Source organism: Sander lucioperca, chromosome 10, assembly GCF_008315115.2.
Source record: "Sander lucioperca isolate FBNREF2018 chromosome 10, SLUC_FBN_1.2, whole genome shotgun sequence".
In the NCBI taxonomy this organism is placed as follows: Eukaryota; Metazoa; Chordata; class Actinopteri; order Perciformes; family Percidae; genus Sander; species Sander lucioperca.
In genome coordinates, this window is record NC_050182.1 from 5,290,925 (window position 1) to 5,305,002 (window position 14,078).

At 46.4% G+C, this 14,078-nt stretch overlaps 2 protein-coding genes and 2 long non-coding RNA genes across 5 annotated transcripts in view; all 4 read left to right on the forward strand.

The window, feature by feature from the left end:
* LOC118496018 (CD209 antigen-like protein C) overlaps nucleotides 1-14,078 on the forward strand; it is a 331,629-nt gene that overhangs the window by 15,749 nt on the left and 301,802 nt on the right. The gene's annotated exons all lie outside the window — the stretch shown is intronic.
* LOC118496029 lies at nucleotides 148-878 on the forward strand. The gene is made up of 2 exons (XR_004898489.1): nucleotides 148-252; nucleotides 769-878. It is a non-coding gene; the product is annotated as an uncharacterized LOC118496029 (long non-coding RNA).
* Nucleotides 873-1,680, forward strand: LOC116064753 (NKG2-D type II integral membrane protein-like). 2 transcript variants are annotated; one of them, XM_036006044.1, is made up of 4 exons: nucleotides 873-924; nucleotides 1,010-1,179; nucleotides 1,281-1,393; nucleotides 1,470-1,680. In XM_036006044.1, the coding sequence occupies exons 1-4, from the start codon at nucleotides 885-887 to the stop codon at nucleotides 1,591-1,593; spliced, it is 447 nt and encodes a 148-aa protein (XP_035861937.1). In that variant the 5' UTR covers nucleotides 873-884; the 3' UTR covers nucleotides 1,594-1,680. The 2 variants fall into 2 exon arrangements, 1 of the variants encoding a protein (XP_035861937.1); XR_004898479.1 differs by having other exon boundaries at nucleotides 881-924; nucleotides 1,016-1,179.
* Nucleotides 8,997-9,387, forward strand: LOC116064022. Its single transcript, XR_004108427.2, has 2 exons — nucleotides 8,997-9,084; nucleotides 9,161-9,387. It is a non-coding gene; the product is annotated as an uncharacterized LOC116064022 (long non-coding RNA).

The following is a 14,078-nucleotide window of genomic DNA, read 5'->3' on the forward strand; positions in this document are numbered from 1 at the left end:
ATTTGTTCAGGATGAACAGAAATCCAATTTTGGGGAATGTCTCAGTTTTTAAGTTAAGTTACAATCCGTTCACACATTGGCAATGCAACGCAATTATTACATTTCTTCACAATGTGCCTTTAAATCAACATAAATTGAACTGAATCCTTATTTTTCTCTCAGACCAGAGGTCTCTCTTCTTCACTCAGTCTTTTCCACTGATAGCAGTGTGTTGGCTGATACTGTTAGTCATCATGGGCCTTCGTATCCACTGTGAGTACCACTGTCTTAGCTTGTTGTTGGTAGTCCTTATTTAAAGGACAGGTTCACATTTTGTCAACTTTGTCAGATGCCCATATGTACATTAAAAACCTTCTTGCTTGGTGTTATCCTTCCTCCTCTTCATACTGCTCCTGTGCAACGATGAAGACATGACTTTGGAAGGTATTTAGACTACTTGAACCTCATGTTACTTTCAGATGAAGTTATGAATGTGTTTTATCACAGAAGTAGGACTGTGGACTTTGTCCCCTATCTCTTATACTGGAAGTACATTAGAAAGGGATCTCTTATTCTCCAGTATGAACTGGAGGAATGATCAGAACAAGAAAACCCAGTATCAATGTTCATATGGACATCTGACTATTGTTTAAAGATATATTTATAACATGTCAACCGATATTTTAATATCTAAAATGATCATGTAAATGGCTTCTTTCGTTGTGTATTTCTATAATATAATTATTGACTTCAAACAAAGTCTCAAAGCCGAACACTCTGTCGCTATAGTTACCTCTGTCGTTTCTGAAAATGACGCCAAGCTGAGGGCAGAAAACCAGCAGCTGACATCCCAAAACCAGCAGCTTAAGGCACGAAACCAGGAGCTGGAGACACAAATATGAAACATGACGACAACTGATGATTACTGCTCCAAAGAAAATAATGGTTTGTTAGGATCCAATTAACTAAGTCAATCAATAACCAATAGAAATAATATCACAATGCAGTTGTTTATGGTTGGTGTCTGTAGTTTCAGAGAGACAGCGTAAAGCTTGTCAGGAGGACTGGTTACTCAACGAGTCTAACTGCTATGAGATTCATGATGCTGATCCTTCTAATCAGAAAACCTGGGAAGAAGCTCGAGCAAACTGCAGCGGATATAACGCAGATTTTGTTATTGTACACAGTCAAGAGGAAAAGGTAATGAGAAGTCTGTGGGAACTTTTGATGAAATTGTGAAAGTGAAATGTAGAATTTATATAATTAGTTTAAATATCTGATAACCGTTTCCCTCTTGTCAGGATATGATCAATGGTTACAGCTGGGGTAAACAAGATGAGAGTGGATGCTGGATTGGCCTGAGAGTTGAAAATGGGAGATGGAAGTGGATTGATGGAAGTGATCTGGCTGTAGAGTAAGAGACACATTCCTAACACTTTGAATCATCAACTTGTATCAGCCTTGATCTAAAGGTCTTGTTCTTCCCTCAGCTTCTGGATAGGAACTCCCTTTGACGGTCAGTGTGCAGTTTCTGTCCAGGGCGTAGGATGGAGATCAGTGAGCTGTGCTGACAGAAAACGATGGATCTGCAAAAAGAAGGCTTTATGTGTTTAAACACTGCAGTCATATTCTGCATGATAATATCAACTGGCTTATAATTATGAAACTATGAAAACTTTCAAAGCTGTTTGTGTGTGTCTGAAAAAACAGACACTTATATTAAATGTAACTGAGTTAGATATTGGATTATAGAGGTATGGTGTGTCTGACTACTGACACCAACATTTAAGAAAATACAGTGACTGGCCTGAAGGGGCACTAAACTGTTAATTATCAATAACTTTAAATGGGATTTTCTTCTTCTTCGTTAGAGATGCAATGCAGAGACAAGGGGGTAAGCTTCTCCTCAGACCGCGAACCTCCTATGGCGCCATTTTAATGCTACAAAGCCATCATCACCTCCCGTTAGCATCCCATTGACTGCCATTCATTTTGACGTCACTTTGACAGAGAATAACTTTACATCTGAAGCTTTTAAAGACTCTATTTGTCCATTGTTTATTTCTAAAGAAACACAACAATGTATAAAAGGCTCCATTACCTTGTATCTCACGTTATGGCTCCGTAGCAGACGTTTTTGTAAAAATAGGATAACGATTGTGTCATAACCACGCGACTTACTGTCGCATAGTAGAGGAATTACCGTATAGTACAGGAGAAGCTCTCAGGCAGTTTGGACTTACATTAGCTGTTTAAGTGTAATTACTAATGTTAACTAGCATTTTAGTGATCAATAATTAGCCTGTGCCTATGTTATCTCCTTACATATACCCACGCTCTCCGTCTCTGCAAGATTGGGAATGATTGAGATTTCTCTTGGCACAGCTACCAGAAGACTTCCAACTTTCAGACACGTTGCTCACTGCACATTTATGTCGTCTCTCTCAGTTGGAGGCTGCGCAGTAACGCTCAGCGCTCACCGGAAAAGTGCTTCTAAAGGCCTTCACTGGTCTCCGTCCAGAGCAACGGGATCTGTTGGTCCATTCTTATATACAGTCTATGGTTAGTAGAGGATCTTTGGCAAAGCTTATATTTCCTGTTTCTATGACATTTGATTTTGTTGCTCCTGATTGGCCAACAGAGGGCGGTGCATCACTTGTTCTCAACAGAATGTTCCAGAGTCTGTTTCAATATTTACTTGTACAGCTGATGGTTAAGTGTTATCTTTCTATCTAGGAGCAGTTTCATATTTTAGTCCATTACATTGAATAAAGTGTCAACTAAGAGAAGGAACAACCTTATTCAGGATGTTGTAACATGTTTAATCCAGATGAGACAGAAGCAGATCTGGCCTTCAATTCAATTCAATGAACTTTATTTATCCATCAGGAAGTTCATTTGTGCAGAGCATCAGTGCATGTCCAATCCATATACCCAACAACACAACACAGTTCACATTCACACAGTCACAAGGGCGTAACTTTGGGTTCAACACTGGGGGGGGTTGAGATCTCCACTTTCAACACAGTCTCACTCCCTACTCGTCAAATGTCTGACGCATGGCCAAGGGCTCCTGAGCTAGACATCTAAATTAGTCTCTTTCGCCTGATTGTCGTTGAGAAATCTCAGATTTGATTGTAGTTTTTGCAAGTTCAACATGGATTATAGGTCGAAAGTTGAATGAACTTCGATTTCTTACAGATTGAGTCGTTGTTGCCCATAACACGCTAGTATTCTGCTAATGAATGCTGATTGGTCAGTGAAGGACTGATTATGATCGGAGATCCCGCTTGACGGCATCCGAAGCAGAACCAGAATGTCAGAGTGAATATTTTGGCGTGGTCTTTAAAACATTAGCAAACCTCTTTCTAGCACATGTATTGACAGGGAGAGTCTAACCTGTCAGCTGTGTTGTCGATGCCTCGAGAGAACAAAGGAAGTGACTCAGAGCTTGCCGTGAAGCAGTATCTCTGGCCGTATATGTGTATGATGTCATTGACATTTTAAAAGGCTTTTTAGAACAAAAAAGCCACTTTAAAAAAATCTAACACCCAGCAGTGTGTATTTTATTAGCCTCCCCTTTGAATGCAACATTCAAATTACTAGACAAAAAATTATATCCTGAGAAAAGTGGATTTTGAGGGGTATAGCTCCATAGAGTCCCATTCATTCTGCACTGGCCTGTGAGCGCCCCCTATATGGAACTCTGGTGGAACTGCAGCTAGTTCAGAAGCCGGAAGTAACGAGAGAGTGGAACTTCTTCTCTTATTAGAAATTCTTTGATATTCGTGATATTGATGTTTTTGTCTAACGTTGTATTTGAGGATTTAAACTATATATATATATAAAAAATCAGTGGTTTTGTCACCAGCAACAACACGTTGCTCAGCTTTGTTCCAGTAAGTTATGCATCGTAATAATGTTTAAAAAAATCAGCAGAAGTGACGTAGTAATTACCCCTCCTCGTCTGTGAAAGAATGTTGTACGTGAGAATTTACACAATAAAATACCAATAATGAAAAAATAGTGTTTTATGCTGAGCACTTTGTTTTGCCTTATATATACACTATATAAAAAACCTACAGTTGAGTGTGTAGTAATACAGCCTAATATCTTGTTTGACTAATATGCATTTGTTTTGACTTGTACTGTTGTGAATAACAAAAAATAAACTATATACACAGAGAAGCATTTTTTATTTTATTTTCCATGCATAGTTATTTAAAAACGCAATTTTCTAATTTTGCAGTTGATGAATATTAATAGCAAAGACTAAAGGGAAAAAAAACATGAGCATATTTATGTGTGGGACTTAGTTTGATTTAAAAATCACACTGCATTATTATTTGTTTTAAATAAATGACTTTTTTGAAATAATTTATGGTAGGCCTAACATTAATTATTATATTCAGAAGATTATCCTCATATCAATCACCGTAGTTACAGCTTGTAGCCATCCTAACCTTTGTAGCCTTTGCTGAGACTACCTTTTCAAAATTAAGAAGGGACCAGTTTTAGGAAGCATTTTCAGGAAATTAAAAGGATTTTAGAGATCTTACAGAGTAAGATTTATATAGCTTTGTTTGGGTATGTGTACATATACAACATGTGTTAAGGGCTAGTTCTGACCCAGAACGCAGAGATAACACACAGACAACATAAAGCAGTTTTAAAAGGGTTTAATGAACAGAGTGTACTCAGGGAAGTAATGTAGGTTGAGTCAGGGCGGGGAGATTCCTGGCTTGTCCGAGGTTTGAGGCGAGCCGACAGAGGTGAGTCCAAGTTGTTTCAGGACACAAGACGGACAGGCTGAGGTGAGTACACAGAAGTTCACAGGAGGTTTTCCAAGGTGGAGGATTAGGCTTGGACAGCGAGACTGGAGGCTTGCAGGCACAGCGGGGGGAGCAGCAGGTCAAGGCGGAATCTAGACAGAGACACAAGGTAAGTTTGAGCACAAGATAACATGGGCAAAACTAAAGGACAACTGGAACTCAGAGCCAAGTTACCACATGGGTTGTAGATAACGAACTAGCGCCGAAGAGGTGATCAGCCTGGGTTTAAGTATTGCTGGGTTGACTCTTGGAGATTAGCTGCAGCTGTGAAGAACGGCTGTGCAGAGTTGAATCGGCCACGCCCTTTGACCTAAAACACAGACAAACACAGACGCACAGGGAAAGATGCCCAAAACAGGGCGGAGACAGCAACTGACCATAACAACATGTGTTTTGGCATTTTTGGCACAGTTCTACCTCAGCCTATATACTGCACACAGACACAAGTACTTTTGCATATTTTGCTAATATAGTGACCTGTGGTGCCATGCCAACAATCTCATTCAACCATTTTACAAACTGAGGAAAGAGTCGTGACATGGGTCAGAGGGTATCCAGCTTCCCTGGCCGAAATAGATATGGGTTGAACCCAGTCTCATGTCAGTTCGTGATACCATCACGATATTGTGAAGATTTACGTGATGGGGTCACGTTTTTTAAACTAATGTATTTCAATGGGAAGCATCTTTTATTATTATTATTTTGGTCTATTTCGGCCAGGGAAGATGGATTGCTTTGTTGTTTATTGATATTTTTAAAACTATAACACTACATTTATCAACATTTATTTAGGTGTTATCATGGTATGCATTTCTTTATTTTAATAATATTATTTCGGTCTTACCGGTGAAATATTACAGTAAATAAGACAGAACAGTAGGCTATGATATGAGCCAAGCTGGGCGCATTCAAAGCCGATATCCCACAATGCAATGCGGGCATTCATTTCACCAGTTTTGTCACCTGCAACAACACGTTGCTCAGTTTTGTTCCAGTGAGTTATCAGCTGAGGACTCCGGAAGTGAGGTAGTAATTACCGTCGGCGGATAGGAAAGATACAAATACATAATATTCGTAATATTGATATTTTTGTCTAAAGTTGTATTTGAGGATTTAAACAATAAAGATAACAATAATATTAAAATACAGTTTCATGTATTTGTCTCATGTACTGTTTGCTCGGTTGGCCGGCCAGCGGCAGCAATCTGAAATGGAATGAAGCCCATTCACGGCAGACAGCAGAAACACAGGAGTCGAACATGTCCCCCCACCCACCCCGGAAGAACTACAAGTAAACTAGCTTTGTAACAGCTTCTGGGCCGCGTCTATAGTGGGAGCAGTAGTTTAAAAGTATATTGGTATATTTCTCATAAGTAGAAGTTGGCAGTGTAGAATATGAGATACACCCTGGGATTTTTTTGGGATGGGGAACACACTGGTGTCATCAGATTTTAAAAATCAAATTGTTAAAAAAAAACATTCTTGATCGGCAGAAACGTTTTTTGCTTGTTTGGGATCCGACTGGCCAGCGTATTTGAAAAAGTTAAGCAAACTTTGTTGTCTTTTTGACATTTTTCCCCTGAGTGAAATGAGGCTATAACAGAATCAGAATCAGAATCAGAATCAGAATCAGAAAGGGCTTTATTGCAAAGTACGTTGCACATACGAGGAATTTGTCATGGTGTTGTTGGAGCATGTCACACATTCAAATATAAGAAGGATAAAAAGAATATAAACAATATAAGTATAAACATATACACACAGTATGTATTAATAACGATAAAATAAATTTAAATAAATAGTAAAATAAGTTAAACAGTAGTAAAAAGGAACGCTACAGCAGAGTAGGTACAGTGGCATGAGGAGCCAGAGGTGAAGTTTGGAGAGAGTCAGGGTGGGTTCCGGGCCTTGTTGATAAGACTAGTGGCGGAGGGGAAAAAACTGTTTATGTGGCGTGAGGTTTTGGTCCTGATGGACCTCAGCCTCCTGCCAGAGGGGAGTGGCTCAAAGAGCTTGTGTTTGGGGTGGGAGGGGTCAGCCACAATCTTTCCAGCACGCTTCAGAGTCCTGGTGGCGTATAGGTCCTGGAGCGGCGGCAGATTGCAGCCAATCACCTTCTCAGCTGACTGAATGACACGATGGACTCAATGATGGCTGTGTAGAAGTACACCATCATTGTCTTTGGCAGGTTGAATTTCTTCAGCTGCTGCAGGAAGTACATCCTCTGTTGTGCTTTCTTGACGAGGGAGCTGATGTTCATCTCCCACTTGAGGTCCTGGGAGATGGTAGTTCCCAGGAAGCGGAAAGACTCCACAGTGTCAATTGTGGAGTCACAGAGGGTGATGGGGGCAGGTGGGGCTGAGTTCTTCCTGAAGTCCACAACCATCTCCACTGTCTTTAGAGCGTTGAGCTCTAGATTGTTTTGGTTGCACCAGGTCACCAGGTGGTCAGCCTCCGACCTGTAGGTGGACTCGTCACCATCAGAGATGAGTCCGATGAGGGAGGTGTTGTCCGCAAACTTCAGAAGCTTGACGGACTGGTGACTGGAGGTGCAGCTGTTGGTGTACAGGGAGAAGAGCAGAGGAGAAAGAACACAGCCCTGGGTGGATCCGGTGCTGATGGTCTGTGAGTCGGAGACGTGTTTCCCCAGCTTCACATGCTGCTTCCTGTCAGACAGGAAGTCAGTGATCCACCTGCAGGTGGAGTCAGGCACGCCTAGCTGGGAGAGCTCTCCTGAAGCAGAGCAAGGATGATGGTATTAACGGCAGAGCTGAAGTCCACAAACAGGATCCTGGCGTAGGTTCCTGCGGAGTCCAGGTGCCGGAGGATGTAATGGACAGTCTACAGACCTATTGGCTCTGTAGGCAAACTGCAGGGGGTCCAGGAGGGGGTCGGTGATGGCTTTGAGGTGTGAAAGCACAAGGCGCTCAAAGGACTTCATAACCACAGAGGTCAGGGCGACGGGTCTGAAGTCATTAAATCCTGTGGTCCTTGGCTTCTTGGGAACAGGGATTATGGTTGAGGTCTTGAAGCAGGCTGGCACGTGACATGTCTCCAGTGAGGTGTTAAAAATGTCTGTGAACACTGGAGACAGCTGGTCAGCACAGTGCTTCAAGCTGGATGGGGAGACAGCATCCGGTCCAGCAGCTTTCCTGGGATTCTGTCTCCTAAAGAGTCTGTTGACGTCCCTCTCGTGAATGGAGAAAGTCGTCACTGAGGTGGGAGGGGGGGTGGAGGTGGAGGGGACCTTTAAGGAGGGCATTGGTGGGGGGGGCCACGACCCTGTTGAGGTGGGGGAGGTGGAGGTGATGCACAGTGGCTGTAGCTGTAGGGAGGTGTCGTGGGGGATGGTGTCAGGACTGTCCTTTTGTCTTTCAAATCGACAGTAGAACTCGTTCAGGTCGTTGGCTAGGTGTCGGTCATTGAAGGAGTGGGTCATTGAAACAGCAATCTCAACCAGCACAAGCGCTTGTGTCACTTGAAGTGCAGCGCCGCGCTGTTGAAGTGCCGATCCCCTCCCTCCGTCCCTCTCCCCCCCCACCCTGAAAATTCACCTCAAAATGCATCGAAAATGCAAACACAAGATTTTTGTGAAACTTCAATGGGGAATAAAGACTAACAAGACAGATAACAACATTGAACAATACACAAACAGTAATTTCTTTTTTTCATTTAGGCGATTCATTTTTTATAGTGACACAGGAGGTGCCGGATCCGACGTCAGAGGTGCTGGAACATGTTCTGGCGTGTTCCGGCTCAAATTAAGCCCTGATTAGATCCAACAATAATAATATCACAATGCAGTAATGTTGTTTATTGTTTGGTCTCTGTTGTTTCAGGGAGACAGTGTAAAGCTTGTCAGGCGAACTTTGATCTCAGCGGGTCTAACTGATATGTGTTTTATAATGTTGCTCCTTCTGAGCAGAGAACCTGGGAAGAAGCTCAACAAGTATGCAGAGGAAGGAGTTCAGATTTGGTTGTTGTACATAGTCCAGAGGAAAAGGTAATGAGAAAACTGGGAATTTTAATGACACTTATTAAATTGGAATATATTTTCTGTAATGTATTTTCTGTAGGTCTGAACACACTCTCAATCTGTAGAGTCTGTGAATCTGACATTGTGTTTTTAAGTATAGTGTTTAAATATCTGATAACTGTTTCTCTGTTGCCAGGATGCACTCTGGGGTAGTTCAGTAACCGTTGGATACTGGTTTGGCCTGAGAGCTGAAGGTGGGAGATGGAAGTGGATTGATGGAAGTAATCTGAATGAAAGGTAAGAGACACATTCCTAAACACTTTGAATCATAAAATCTATCAGCCTTGATCTAAACATCATGTTCTTCCCTCAGCTACTGGACACCACAACCTCCTCCTACTGCTACTGATGGTCAGTGTGTAATGTCTGTCCAGAACGTAGGATGGAGCTCAGTGAGCTGTACTGAGAAACAAAGATGGATCTGCAAAATGAAGGCTTTATCTGTTTAAACACTGCAGTCAGACTCTGCATGATAATATCAACTGGCTTATAAATATCAAACTATTAAGACTTCTACTTCACAATTTAAATGTTTTGTTTTCAGAACTAAAAATGTACAGCGGTTTTATTTTTTTAGAAAAAGAAAAGAAAAGAAATATTTACAGTGAATTCTTTTTCAAAGCTGTTTGTGTGTCTCGGAATAAAAACAGACACTTAGATTTGAATACATTTAGATATTTGATTGTATGCTAATGTAAGTCTTTTTCAAAAATAAATGTACAGGGGTTGTATTTTTTTATAGAAAAAAAGAGAAAAGGATATATTTAGAATCCATTATTTTTAGAGCTGTTTGTGAAACAGACACTTAGATGTAATGTACAGTTGAATTAGATATTTGATTTGATAGGTATGCTTATATAAGTATGTGAAAAATACAGTGACTAGACTGAATGGGGACTAAACTGTTAACTCTTAATACCTGAATTTGCATCTGTTCTACTTTGTTAGAGATGTGATGATTATAATTTGTATATCAGCAGATTGATGACAGGGACAGACTGCTCAGTTTCCTGTTTCCTATGTATCATGTAACATATATTGTTGCTACTCATTGGCCAAAATGGGGGCATTGCATCACTTGTTCAACAGAATTTTCCCAAAGTGTTTTTCTTAAGCATTTGATGCAAAGAATGTTCATATGTAAAGTGTTTTTTTCATTTATCTGTCTAGAAGTAAATTCATATTTGATTAAATTGAATAAAAACGCTGCGACACATTGCTGTTATTCTTTTTTTTTTTTTTTTTTTTTTTACATATGGCTAAATCCCCAAGTCAGAACAAACAACATACTGTAATTCAGGAAGTTACAACATCATTGAACATGTTGTGTGAGAGGCAGGTAGAAAACTAAAATGATAACTGTGTTACGTGTTCGTTTCGGCCCAGAACGCAGAGGTAACACACAGATACAGTCGAGCAGGATAAGGTTTAATGAAGTTACGGGCACTCAGAGACACACAAACGAAGGGTTCAAAGCCGGGAAGCTCCTGACTGGTCCCAGGCGGAGGCGAGCCAACGTGGAGGGGTCCAGCAGTTTCGGGACACGAGAGAAGACAGGCTGAGGCGAGAATCACTGGTGGGTTCCTGAAGTGAAGACGGAAAGCTGCCGGGTGAGATTAGGCGCACGCTGACGCCGTGGAGATTTGCAGCAGGGCTGAGCGAAGACTCGGAGGGAGACACAGGGTAAGTTACAGCAGGAATCACAAAAGGCAAACTAGAATACTACGAGCTAGGACCAAGTTACCACAGGGGTTGAAGTTAACGAACTGGCGCCGACAGGAAGATCAGCCCGGGTTAAGTATTGCTGGTGATTGTGGATGATGAGCTGCAGCTGCGGAGATCGGCTGAGCAGAGTTGAAGCAGCCACGCCCCTTGACCTAGATCTCGGATCACGCCTCCAGCACTCCACACAGAAACAAACACAGACAAGACACAAACACAAACAGACACACCGGGAAAAAACACCCCAGACAGGACAGGGAGAGAGCTGCCCGTAACAGGACCCCCCCCTCAACGGACGCCTCCTGGCGTCCAACAAAAAAAAAAAAAAAAAACAGGCAGAAACCACCCAGGGAGGGCGGAGGGGGCCCGGAGGAGGGACGACCCCAGAAACAAAATAAATCAACCCCGGAGGGGCGAAAGAAAGTCCGGGGAAGGCAGAAAACACTGGGGACCTGGGAACCGAAATACACTGGGGCACAACGCCCTGGGTCACTGGGAACAGAGAGTCACAGGGGCTGAGAGAGAGAGCTCAGCAACAGGGGGCAGAGTCACTGGGGCACAGGGAATAGAGTCACTGGGACACAAGGAACAGAGCACAGGGCGGCCTCGGCAACGGGGAACTGAGAGGCCTCAGCGACAGGGGACTGAGAGGCGCCACAAAGGCAGAAGCCTTCAGGCGGCCTGCGACGAAGGCAGAACCCTTCCGGCCACCGAGATGACTGGCGGCGAAGGCGAAGCCTCTCTGGAGACCAGCAGCGAAGGCGAGTCCCCTCTGAAGGCCGGCTGCGAAGGCGAATCCCCTCTGAAGGCCAGCGGCGAAGGCGAATCCCCTCTGAAGGCCGGCTGCGAAGGCGAATCCCCTCTGAAGGCCGGCGGCGAAGGCGAATCCCCTCTGAAGGCCGGCTGCGAAGGCCAATTCCCTCTGAAGGCCGGCGGCAAAGGCGAATCCCTTCCGAAGGCCGGCGGCAAAGGCGAAACCCCTCTGGAGGCCGTCTGCGAGGGCGAATCCCTTCTGAAGACCGGCGGCGTAGGCGAATCCCATCTGGAGGCCGTCTGCGGGGGCGAATCCCTTCTGAAGACCGGCGGCGAAGGCGAATCCCCTCTGGTGGCCAGACAGGCTCAGCAGATGAAGGGGCAGCTGGGCTGGAGACAGGCGACGGGTCAGCTGGGCTGGAGACAGGCGACGGGTCAGCTGGGTCAGTGTCTGCCAACAAGGTAACAGGATCAGTAACAGACAAGACAACAGGGTCAGGAGTCGGCAACTCCGCCGACAGGGTAACTGGAGCATTAGTCGGCCGGACCACCGACAAAACACGGGGAGTAGGAGTTGGCCTGACCGCCGAGAGGACACGAGGGGCAGGAGTCGGCCTGACCGCCGACAGGACACGAGGGGCAGGAGTCGGCCTGACCGCCGACAGGACACGAGGGGCAGGAGTCGGCCTGACCGCCACAGGCAAAGTCTCATGGGGGCAGAACAAAGGCAAAGTCACTAGGGAGGTCTCTGGGACTCCAGAGACCAACAAAGCCTCAGGGGCAGTCTCTTGGACGCCGGAGACCGGCAAGGCCTCTGGCTTGCCCGTAGACGTGGACTCTGGGAGGGCTGTCGACATGGACTCTGGAAGAGCTGTCGACGTAGACTCTGGGAGAGTGGTCATCGAAGACTCTGGACGACTGGAAGACTCTAGCAGAGCGGTCATCGTAGATTCTTGAAGAGCGGTCATCGACGACTCTTGAAGACTGCACGTCAGCGGCGGTTCTGGGCGGCTGCACGTCAGCGGCGGTTCTGGACGGCTGCACGTCAGCGGCGGTTCTGGACGGCTGCACGTCAGCGGCGGTTCTGGAAGGCTGCACGTCAGCGGAGATACTGAGTGGCTGCTAGCAGGCCGAGGTTCTGGAGGGCTGCTAGCCAGCCGGGGATCAAGGGAGCTGCTAGCCAGCCAGGCATCTGTGAGGCTGCTAGCCAGCTGGGGTTCAGAGTTGCTCCTAGCCAGCCGAAGCTCGGGGCGGCTGCTAGCCAGCCGGGATTCAGGGAGGCTGCTAGCCAGCCGGGGATCTGTGAGGCTGCTAGCCAGCTGGGGTTCAGAGATGCTGCTAGCCAGCCGAAGCTCGGGGCGGCTGCTAGCCAGCCGGGGATCTGTGAGGCTGCTAGCCAACTGGGATTCAGAGATGCTGCTAGCCAGCCGAAGCTCGGGGCGGCTGCTAGCCAGCCGGGATTCAGGAAGGCTGCTAGCCAGCCGGGGATCTGTGAGGCTGCTAGCCAACTGGGATTCAGAGATGCTGCTAGCCAGCCGAAGCTCGGGGCGGCTGCTAGCCAGCCGGGATTCAGGAAGGCTGCTAGCCAGCCGGGGATCTGTGAGGCTGCTAGCCAACTGGGATTCAGAGATGCTGCTAGCCAGCCGAAGCTCGGGGCGGCTGCTAGCCAGCCGGGATTCAGGAAGGCTGCTAGCCAGCCGGGGATCTGTGAGGCTGCTAGCCAACTGGGATTCAGAGATGCTGCTAGCCAGCCGAAGCTCGGGGCGGCTGCTAGCCAGCCGGGATTCAAGGAGGCTGCTAGCCAGCCGGGGATCTGTGAGGCTGCTAGCCAGCCGGGAAACAGGGATGCTGCTAACCAGCCGAAGCTCGGAGTGGCTGCTAGCCAGCCGGGATTCTGGGAAGCTGCTAGCCAGCCAGGGATTAGGAAACTCGGGAACTCTAGGAAACTCGGGGACACTAGGAAGCTCGGGGACACTAGGAAGCTCGGGGACACTGGGAAGGATGCTAGCTAGCTGGGGCTCAGGAAGGCTACTAGCTAGCCGGGGCTCAGGAAGGTTACTAGCTAGCCGGGGCTCAGGAAAGCTGCTAGCTAGCCTGGATTCAGGGGAGATGCTAGCTATCAGGGAATCCGGGGAGTTGCTAACTAGCTGTGGCTCAGGGAGGCTACTAGCTAGCCGGGGCTCAGGAAGGCTGCTAGCTAGCCTGGATTCTGGGGAGATGCTAGCTAGCGGGGAATCAGGGAGGCTGCTAGCTAACCGTGGCTCAAGGAGGTTGCTAGCTAGCCGGGGCTCAGGAAAGTTGCTAGCTAGCCGGGGCTCAGGGAAGTCGCTAGCTAGCCTGGAGTCAGGAGAGTTGCTAGCTAGCCTGGAGTCAGGAGAGACGCTAGCTAGCAGGGAATGAGGGGAGTTGCTAGCTAGCTGTGGCTCAGGGAGGTTGCTAGCTAGCCTGGGCTCAGGGAAGTTGCTAGCGGGCCGGGGTTCAGGAGGTTTGCTAGCTAGCGGGGAAGTTGAGAGGCTGCTAGCTAGCCGGGAATCAGGAAGACTGCTAGCTAGCCTGGATTCCGGGGAAATGCTAGCTAGCAGGGGCGCAGGGTTATCGCTAGCTAGCAGGGACTTGCGGCTAGCTAGCTCAGAGTCAGGAGAGCTGCGCGCCAGCTCGGAGGCAGGAGAGCTGCACGCCAGCTCGGGATCAGGAGAGCTGCACGCCAGCTCGGAGACAGAGGAGCTGCACGCCAGCTCGGAGTCAGAGGAGCTGCA

Bases quoted from the DNA above. Each gene is read 5' to 3' on its own strand.
- LOC116064753 (XM_036006044.1), top strand. From the start codon at position 885: ATGACGACAACTGATGATTACTGCTCCAAAGAAAATAATG. The intron at 1,180-1,280 runs GTAATGAGAAGT...CCCTCTTGTCAG, and splicing joins TACACAGTCAAGAGGAAAAG to GATATGATCAATGGTTACAG. The intron at 1,394-1,469 runs GTAAGAGACACA...TTCTTCCCTCAG, and splicing joins GGAAGTGATCTGGCTGTAGA to CTTCTGGATAGGAACTCCCT.